The following is a 10,633-nucleotide window of genomic DNA, read 5'->3' on the forward strand; positions in this document are numbered from 1 at the left end:
CAAAATTGCCTTGTTGAGAAACAGTTATCTAATAGAAAGGGATAAATTGATGATGCAGAATAATTTGGCAAGGAACAAAGTTCTTAGATGTAAAAGGGGATGAGATTGCTCTTGGGTAGGTATTGGGACAGTTTGTTTTTATAGGAGGGAAGAGAATATGGGGTGGTTTTATAGGTTTGGTGGCAGCAGATGAGGGTAGAACCTCTCTGGTTGCTGCTATTTGTTAAGTAAAATATAAAGTGAGCGAGGAGTTCCCTGGTGGTTTATTGGTTAGGACTTGGTGCTTTGACTACCGTGGCCCGGGTTCAATCCCTGGTTGGGGTACAGAGATCCTGCAAGCTGCTCAGCATGGCCAAAAACATATAAAGTGAGGGGACCTGTGGTAGAATTAGTGTGGGAAGGTCTGAGGTTAACGAGTGTGGAATACTGTTCTCTGAGATTGTGAAAGTGACTTCAGGAGAAACAGTTTATCTTCTGGGTAGTTTTGTGAGTCTATTTTAGATTTATGTCTCTGATTTATAGTACGGTCAGTCAACTAGGTGTGTACTTGTTTCTCCCAGCAATATTAAACAACTGTGGTGCTGGCACTGAGAAGGCATGTGTTACAGAGCTTGCCCGGACAGTGATGGTAACAATGATCCGTGGAGTGTAGCCTGGGTAGGGAGGAAGTGAGGACAGGAGGCTCACAACAGATGATGAGAGTGGAGGAGTCAGTCTTGATGAAGTGGAAGAAATTTTGCAGTGGGTGGAAGGAATGGTTTAAAATAAGTGAGCTGAGAGGATCAGCAGTTAGTGTTTTCTGACACCCAACTCTAACATGAAATGTAATGTTTTTTTCCCAGACCATCAGTCAGTTCTGTGACACCACCCAGGTAACCAACAGTTCAATCCTATTCTGACACTAACTCTCCAGAGTTAGCATCAGACTCCACAGGTTTAAGGGTCCAGTCCCACAAGTCTGCCCTCATTTCAGGGGGCAGTTGCGAGTCCTGGGGACCACCCATGTTTCTTTTCCATGGGCTATAAATCAGAAGTTCCTAAGACCCTCCCTCCTCAGGTTTGATAATCATTAGAATGATTCACAGAACTCAGCAAAGCACTTTACTGTTGCCTATTTATTGTAAAAGATACGACTCAGGAACAGTCAAATGGAAGAGATGCATAAGAGAGTATGGGTGCCCTTGTGGGAGCACCATTCCTTGGCACATTAATATGTTCACCAACCCAGAAACCCTCCAGGTCTGGTTCAGGAGTTTTTATAGGGGCGTGGTTGCCCCTTTACAGGCATGTGTCTCGTAACACATGCAATTGTACCATTGTATGTGTGTGCTCAGTTGCTCAGTCATGGCCAACTCTTGAACCCACCAGGCTCCTCTGTCCATGAAATTTTCCAGGCAAGAATACTGGAATGGGTTCCCATTTCCTTCTCCAGGGGATCTTCCTGACCTAGGGATCAAACCTACATCTCTTGCATCTCCCGCCTTAGCAGGCAGATTCTTTACCACTGTGCCACCTGGAAAGCTGAATTGTATCACTGGCCATTGGTTATTGTATCAATCTCCAATCCTCACCCCTACCCCCTTCCCAAGGGACAGGTTGCTTGCTAAATTTGACCAAAATGTGATCATTTGGGGAGAAGCTGTTTTGAAAGCCTAAACCCTGATGTTCAGAGTTTGATTGTCTCAGAGCTACCCACATTATGGTTTATAGTTCTTTGATGCAGAGCATTCTCACGTCACTGTCCCATTTTATCTTCATGACATACCCATGAGCAGGGGCGGGTATGATAATCTATCCTACAGATGAGACTAAAGAGCAGATGAGATTACGTGGCTGTAGGCCTGTGTCTAGTTTATATTTGACAGCAGCCCTACACTCCTAGTCTAGTGTTCTTCCTTTTTTACTATACTGCCTCATGATGACCTGTTACGCCTTCCTAGGGAGATTGGCAAAATAATTTCAAAGATTTCTACCAACTCCTAATAGGGAGTTCTTATGGGTGGCTGAAGATAAGCATAAGACAGGTCCTGCAGTTTCCTCGTCTTGAGGAACTACAGGGTTCGAGATTAGCCGTGGTTGCAAAGGAAGGCTGTGGTTTTTGTCCTTTATAATGAGGGGGATCTCATAGTACTGCTGCCTCTGTTCTAAGCTCCTGGTAATACACAGTCTTAGCCAGCCAGTTTCCATAATGAAGGAGAGGACTTGGGACGAACTGCACACAAGAATCCTTTTAAAAGTCATTCTTTGGAGGAAGAGGAATCAATTTGACCAAATTTTTTTTAGAAGTGTACAAGGGTAAAGGGTATTTTCATACTGAATCTCCTTAGAATTAAATTCAGGGTTATCTACTTAAGTGTAATGTTAAACCTAAGAGGCCATGAATGGGAGGAGGAAACAAACTGAATGAAAGTAAAACTAAGCCTTGTTGAGGGAACTTTGAAGATCTTTCTTCATGTGTAACATGATGGCTATTTCCTTCATAATCTCGTAACACAAGCCAGTATAGAACCTTGGCTGCTATGAGAAGGTTGTGAATGATGGAGACCACATATGGATTGAATGATTCTAACAGATGAGATCATTGCATTTGAAAGTTATTCATGCTATTTCATGGTAAAAAAAAAAGTTACCTGATTTGTCCAAAATAATTGTTATCATGTCTGTAGAAAGATAATTCTTTAACATCAAATGAATGTGGAACCGAAATGAGATCTTTTCAGAGTTAAGAAAGGGTGTTTTGGAGCTAACCAAGAGGAGGTGACCGAAGCTGGTATTTTTTAGAGAAATGTTTAAGGGGCATGGTTGAGGCAGTTGCCCCTTCAGAGGGTCGGTGGTAGAGAACCTCTAGGAGCTTGTGCTTCTGGATCATAGTGCTGATTTCCTTGAGGAATCCGTGGTTCACTCTCACAGATGTGGTATTTCTGTGTCTCCTCCAGGGACAGGACCAGATGGCAGAATCATCAAGAAGGACATTGACTCCTTTGTGCCTACTAAAGCTGCTCCTGTGAGTTCTATTTGGCTTTTAAATTCTGGTTGCAGTTTTCTCTGCAGAGTGCTTTGTCCAGCCTGTTAGACCGTTGCATACAGTGAGTGAAATAGCTTAATTGGTGCTGTGTTTTCTTTGTCTGATTTTACTGGCTGACAATATATAAGTATGAATGTGTTGTTATTCATATACAAAAGCAAAGATGCTACGGTAATGGTTTAGGTGCTAAGTCATGTCCAACTCTTGCAATCCCATGGACTGTAGCCTGCCAGGCTCCTCTGTCCATGGGATTCTCCAGGCTAGGATGCTGGAGTGGGTTGCCATTTCCTTCTCCAGAGGATCTTCCCAACCCAGGAATTTAACCCTGGTCTCCTTCATTGCAGGCAGATTCTTCACCAACTGAGCTATGAGGGACGCCCCAAAGATGCTATAGTACATTGAAATCCTTCAAAGTTGTTTTTGTTTTTTGAGTAGAGATACTAAAATTTTCCTAACATATTATCTATTTTTAAGAGCATGCTTGACTTGGATTTGAGTTTTATTTGGTTAATTAGTCCACAGAGGGATTAAATCCACATAGTCAACTCTGATCAGCAAAGGTGCTAAGATAATCAGCTATAAGTAAGGATAATGATTTAGTTATTTAGATGTTTGCTTTAAAATGAAAGATTTGTCGCTATTTTTTATTGACACTATTCAGGAGAATACAGTACCTTCTTTGTATTTATCTCAGTCTTTTCAATTTAAGAATGCTTTGATTGTTTTTCTTGAGGAAAATATTGCAAAAAAAAATTGTTTTGATAGAAACTAGTCACAGAAAAATGACACTTAAAATATGATTACCCAATTCCAAGTATGAAAATTAAAAACAACTTTTAAACAAGCACAGTCCAGATCTGAGTCCCTTTTGCTCCCTTGGGATAGAAATAGTTATTTTTCTATAAGCCCTTTAATTTTTACTTTGCCATCTGTAAAAGGATCACTAACAGTAGTTCACAGTTGCTGACGCTAAGACTAAGCCACAGTTACTAAGAACCTTTTTACCTCTCTCTAGACTCCAGCAGCCGCTGTGCCTCCCCCGAGTCCAGGAGTGGCTCCAGTTCCTACAGGTGTCTTCACAGATATCCCAATCAGCAACATTCGCCGAGTAAGAGTATTACCGTAACTCCAGACCTCAAGCTGTTGGGGGCATTTTTACTCTGATTGTTCAGTTGCATTCATAGTTTAAAACACTAAGAAGAGACTTTTTAAAAATTGTGGATCTTTGATGATTCGTTTAGTAAATGTTTGGTTTGGCCAGTTGAATTCTCAGAATACACAAACACTGTGTTCTGATTAAATACTATTACAAGGGGCTAACTTGTGCTACAGTCCTGCATCTTTCAGTTCTAATAATACATCAGGTAAGCATCGCCAGGGAGCAGGATAAAGGGGCAAACAGAGCCCTGAATAGATAACATCTCATCTCAACTCAAGAAAATTGATTTTTTAATCTCTTTATTTCAGGTCATTGCACAGCGGTTAATGCAATCTAAGCAAACCATACCTCATTATTACCTTTCTATTGATGTAAATATGGGAGAAGTTTTGTTGGTACGGAAAGAACTTAATAAGGTAAAAGGTCTGGAAATTCCACCTCCATAAATTCTAAAAATCTTGTTTTCCTTCACTGAATATTTACATTTTTGTCGCTGTATTGTATTTTGTTATAAATGCCAGTTGATGACAGAAAGTGGATGTTATCTTAATTTTAACTTGCAGAAAATACCCTGGAGAATTTTAATTTTCTCACCCTTGATTAAAGCTTATTGTTAAAGTCAACTTTGCCATGGATCCATTTTAGCCTCACATAGTCACTATGATTCTTTGAGACTGCTTGGGTCTCTTCGGGTAGGTAAGAAACAGTGTGTTTGCTTTGTCTTCATACCTCCTTAGGGCTTAGTTATTTTGTAACTTACAGATGCAGCAGCGCTTAGCAGGAAATTTAACAGTTGTAATGGTCTACATTAGAGAAGATGAAAAAGAAACAACTTTTGGTTTCTTTTCATCCTTTTTACCTGAGGACATTTGGATATCCATCCCCTCCCACCTTCTCAAGATTATATAGTTTCAGTCTTCGAGAAGAGAATTTAAGAAACTATAATGGTTTCTTTCCTTTGCAGATGTTAGAAGGAAAAAGCAAAATTTCTGTCAATGACTTCATTATAAAAGCTTCAGCTTTGGCATGTTTAAAAGTTCCTGAAGCAAATTCTTCTTGGCTGGACACAGTTATAAGACAGTAAGTATAACCCTTTTAGGGAAGGTGTGTTCTATATCTGTCTGCTGCTGCTGCTGCTGCTGCTGCTAAGCCACTTCAGTCGTGTCCGACTCTGTGTGACCCCATAGATGGCAGCCCACCAGGCTCCCCCGTCCCTGGGATTCTCCAGGCAAGAACACTGGAGTGGGTTGCCATTTCCTTCTCCAACGCATGAAAGTGAAAAGTGAAAGTGAAGTCGCTCAGTCGTGTCTGACCCTCAGCGACCCCATGGACTGCAGCCCACCAGGCTCCTCCTTCCATGGGATTTTCCAGGCAAGAGTACTGGAGTGGGGTGCCATTGCCTTCTCTGCTATATCTCTCTCTCTATATATATATACACATCAGCAGGTGTTTTTGTGTGTTGTCTAATGTATAAGTAGGAGTGTAGGGAGTAAGAAGAAGCAGAATACAGAGTGGGAGATGACTTCCATGGGCCAAACAACTTGAAAACAACATAAAACTGTTTCTGAGACCGTGCTAAATTTAATCAGTAAAGACTACAGATGCTTAAGAGTTCCGGGAAGGGAGATGAGTGTACAGATATGTATAATTAAGTTGATAATGACTCTCAAGGCAGGATTGAAATGGTTTTGTTCACCAATTAGTTCTGCTAAAACTTTAGTGGTGGCAAAATTGAAAACAAAACCAAAAAAGCAGTATTTGTTAATATTACGGTATCATGAGACTGGCATGGTGCTTAGTGTCTTTCGCATGTTGTCCCATTTAATTCTTAGGACCACCTTATGAGGTAGGTGCTTTTACTCCTCTATTTTCCAGATGAAGAAACTGAGGCTCAGTAAGTTGAGTTACTCCTTGAGTTCATATGTTAGTAAGCAGCAGAACTGGGATTGGAACCAGGATTCTGACTCAGTCTAGTCTTTTATACTATGTAGATGGTTTTATATTATTAACTTAATTTTTATTAGGATAATAGTATATACTTTATAATATTAATTCGTGGCTTATGGTCACCTGCTCAGCCTTTATCTGAGGTCCACTCCCAAGAGGGAAACATAGCCTTTAAATTATTATTTCTTTTGGTATTTACCTTTATATTTCTTCGGGCTTCCCTGGTGGCTCAGATGGTAAAGAGTCTGCCTGCAATGCAGGAGACCCAGGTTTGATCCCTGAGTCGGGACGATCCTCTGGAGAAGGAAATGGCAACTCACTCCAGTATTCTTGCCTAGAGAATTCCATGGACAGAGGAGCCTGGTGGGCTATAGTCCCTGGGGTTACAAAGAGTCAGAAATGACTGAGTGACTAATCTCACTTTTCATATCTCTCTCTCTTTTTTTTTTTTGATGTGTTCACTTACTTTAATAATACTGCATTTACCATATTATCACCATGGAAGGTGAATTCAGGTTAGACAAGAGAATTTCATCAGTACAGCACAGCAGAGTTTGTGGTATACCAAAGTTTGCATACTGTCTGACCAAACCAGCTTGCTCATAAATCACTTCCATTATAGGCAATTTATTTAATTTATGATTCTTTCAGAGAAAATGAACATACTGCACACATTTTAAAAGTGTTTTTCATTTACCTTTGCATTAGCACTTAAAATGCACATTTCTGTTTTAAAATAACATTTAAATTATTCTAATATAACAGCAGCAAAATATAATTTTGCAATTACAAAAGAGCTAAAAGGGATCTACAATTAAGTTATTCTCATGTTTACAACTACGATTCTAAAATAAGTTATACTTCAAAGTGGCTGTTACCAGCTTCTTTAGGTTTGGTTTAAAAACACACATAGACTTTCAGGGAGGTTTATAATGTTGTATTCCATGCAGTGTTCTGAAAGGGTTCCTCAAGTGCCTCCCAGCCCTTAAAACAGTACTTAGTCCACAAGGCAGTCAGAGAGTTAAATTAAGTTGGGTAAACAGGATTCCTACATTACATCAAAAGCATATGATTATTCTGCAGCCACTCGGAGCATTTTCAGGATTGGCATGTTGTCTTCTTTAAAACTAATTTCATCAGAAGGGTTTAGGAAGGTGGACAGGTAACACTAGCAAATATATTTAAAAATGACATGTTTCTTTTGTGCTAATCTGACTCCCCTGAGTGACCTAGCTAGTGAACTAGTCACCAGTAACTTGGTCACCAGGCAAATCAAGCCTGCAAGAAAGGAAGCCAGTATTCAAATTACCATGTTCTTGTCTGACCCAAACAATATATTTTCAACAGAAACATATAACCTCAATATGAGATGTCTAACTAAAGCAAGCACCAAGACCAAGATGGCATCTCCTCTTCTAAGGTTGAGGTTTTGCCCAGAATTCTTGATACAGGGAATTGTCCAGATCAAGAGTCATTGCTCCCCCAACAAAGCCTTGGACCGCCACACGCATGTGGGTCAGGTGAACAGACATTTTAGTATTTCTCCTGCTCTTCCATTTATGTAATCCATATGCAATGATTGCTGCAGAACGTGCCGTTCCAATGGGAACACATGGTGCCTCTCTAGGTTTTCAGATGAGTTTAGATCCCTGATCTTCATCATATGAAGAAAGAGAAGCGTGTCGCTTAACATGGTGGTTGAATAATCTTTAGACAACTACAGGATGTTTCAGGTTCCTACTGGCTTCTGACCTGGCTCCCGCATCTGCCGTCTACCTTCATATTTCTAAATAACATTTTTCTGTTGCCTTTTGTCAGTTTTTCATTTCATTTATTGTATCACCTTTCTGTTAAAGAAGGTTAAAATTTAGCTTTTTTGTACCCTCTCTACAAACACATACACAACCCATCATCCGACTAGATTGATTATAGTATAGATTTTTAAATTGCTTATCATCATTTCTTTCTGAAGTTTCTTTCAGGAAAAAAAAAAGTTTCAGTTTCTATCTGAAACTCCCCAGGAAAACCAAACATATTTCCCAAGACTGAAAAATGGTTTATTGATTCTGATTTTTGTCTTGGTCACCCTGCTATTAGAGAACATCTGAGGGTCATATTATTCTTTAGAGACTATATTAGTTTTCTAGGGCTGCCAGTACAAATTACCACAAAATTTGTGGCTTAACAAAAATTTACTCGCTCCTAGTTCTGAAGGTTAGACGTGTGAAATTAAGGTATCAGCAGGACCATGCTCCCTGCACAGGGTCTTGGGTGAACTCTTGCTTGCTCTCTCCAGCTCCGGCAGCTTCGGGCATTCCTTGGCTTGGGGCTGCGTAGCTCCAGCTTCACGTGGCCTTCATGTGTCCATGTCTTCCCTTCTGTCTCTTACAAGGACAATTGGCATTGGATTTAGGGCCCACCCAGATAACCCAGGGTGAACTCATCTCAAGGCCGTGATTATTTCAGTGAAGACCTTTTTACTAAATATGGTCACATTAATGGACTCTAGGATTAAGACATAGACATAACTTTGAGAGCATGGTTTATGAACATTTGAGGACAATTCTTTATACTGACATATGTCTTCATTTCTTTTGGGTAGACTCCTTGGAGTGGAATTGCTGGATTGCAGGGTAAATTTATGTTTAACCTTTTAAGAATATCTGAAGGAAACACTACTTAGATGAAAGGATGGTGGTTGTAGCTCAAGTTCTATGAATTATTAATTAATCCTTACCAAATGCCCTTCATTTATTTGTTCATGCAGCTATGTAACAAATGTTTATTGAACATACAGTGTTAACTGGATTTTGTCGTTGTTCAGTCGCTTAGTCATGTCTGACTCTTTGCAATCCCATGGACTGCAGCACACCAGGCTTCCCTGTCCTTCACCATCTCCCTGAGTTTGCCCAAACTCATGTCCTTTGAGTCAGTGATGCCATCCAACCACCTCATCCTCTGTCACCCTCTTCAGCCCTCAGTCTTTCCCAGCATCAGGGTCTTTTTCAGTGAGTTGGTTCTTCGCATCAAGGATTGGAGTTTCAGCATCAGCCCTTCCAATGAATATTGAGGATTGATTTCCTTTACGATTGACTGGTTTAGTGATGAACAAGATAGGAAACACCATCCCTATTCTATTAGGAATGTTTTTAAACATTACTGTAGTAACAGGATAATTTAATTAAGAAAGCAGTGCTGCTCTGTGACACCTTGGGCAGAGCCCAGCTGTGAGCTGCCGAGTGTCACTGTATTATTAGAGCAGGTCCCTATGTTTGTAACTGGCAAAAGCCTGCTGCCTCGGGCCAGCTTGGGCACACTGCGGGGTTTGGTACCCATAATCTCCAAAGAGCTGGAGTTCTTTTTTCATGTGAAGTTTTAACTTTTTTAAGTTGAAGGATAGTTGATTTATAATATTAAATTAGTTTGGATTATGACATAGTGATTCAGTGTTTTTATGGATTGCACTCCCTTATAAGTTATTACAAGATAATGGCTATAATTCGCTGTGCTCTGTATTTGTTGCTTATCTATTTTATACGTGGTAGTCTGTATCTGTTAATCACATATGCCCAATTCGTCACTCTGCCCTTTCCTCTCTCCTTTGGTAACCACTAGCTTGTTTTCTCTGTGAGTTTGTTTCTGTTTTGCAAGTATATCCATTTGTATTATTTTTTACAGTCCATATATTAGATATACAGTATTTGTCTTTCTCTGATTTATTTCCTGAAGCATAATATTCCCTAGGTCTATCCATGTGGCTGCAGATGGTAGAATGTCATTCTTTTTTTATGGCTGAGTAATATTCCTATGCGTGTATATATGTGTGTGTGTGAGTGATTGAGATGTCCGTTGTCTGTTGATGGGCACCTGGACTTGGGTTGCTTCCCTGTCTTTAATTGGTATGTTCATTTTTCTGGATATATATACCCAGGAGTGGAATTTCTGGATCATATAATAGTTCTATTTTACTTTTTTAAGGAACCTCCATACTCTCTTCCTATAGTGGTTGCACTCTATAGTGGTTACATCAGTTTATTGATGCATTCTCACCAACAATTTATAATTTATGGTTTCTCACCCTTTTCATCCTTGCCAACGTTTGTTAACTTTTTTCTTAATTGCAGAACACTTTAGCAGGGGCCCTTACACAGACAACCCCTAAGGAGATCCTGATACAGTTCAGGAGTTTGGGAACTTGGTTGGGGGGGAAATATAATTCTTTTTTGCTAATCTTTATTGTAATATTTGGGCTTCCCTGATAGCTCTGTTCGTAAAGAACGTGCCTGCACTGCAGGAGATCCCAGTTCGATTCCTCAGTCAGGAAGATGTGCTGGAGAAGGGATAGGCTACCCATGCCAGTATTCTTGGGGTTCCCTTGTAGCTCAGCTGGTAAAGAATCCACCTGCATTGTGGGAGACCTGGGTTTGATCCCTGGGTTTGAAAGATCCCCTGGAGAAGGGAAAGGCTACCCACTCTAGTATTCTGGCCTAGAGAATTCCATG

General features: G+C 40.2%; 1 protein-coding gene across 1 annotated transcript in view; it reads left to right on the top strand.

Moving 5' to 3' along the window:
* DLAT (dihydrolipoamide S-acetyltransferase) overlaps positions 1-10,633 on the top strand; it is a 31,563-nt gene that overhangs the window by 16,287 nt on the left and 4,643 nt on the right. The window contains exons 8-11 of the mRNA XM_052652295.1: positions 2,937-3,004; positions 4,041-4,133; positions 4,493-4,600; positions 5,149-5,264. Of these exons, the coding sequence (XP_052508255.1) occupies positions 2,937-3,004; positions 4,041-4,133; positions 4,493-4,600; positions 5,149-5,264 (385 nt within the window). The remainder of the gene's footprint in view (positions 1-2,936; positions 3,005-4,040; positions 4,134-4,492; positions 4,601-5,148; positions 5,265-10,633) is intronic.

This window comes from Budorcas taxicolor, chromosome 15, assembly GCF_023091745.1.
Source record: "Budorcas taxicolor isolate Tak-1 chromosome 15, Takin1.1, whole genome shotgun sequence".
In the NCBI taxonomy this organism is placed as follows: Eukaryota; Metazoa; Chordata; class Mammalia; order Artiodactyla; family Bovidae; genus Budorcas; species Budorcas taxicolor.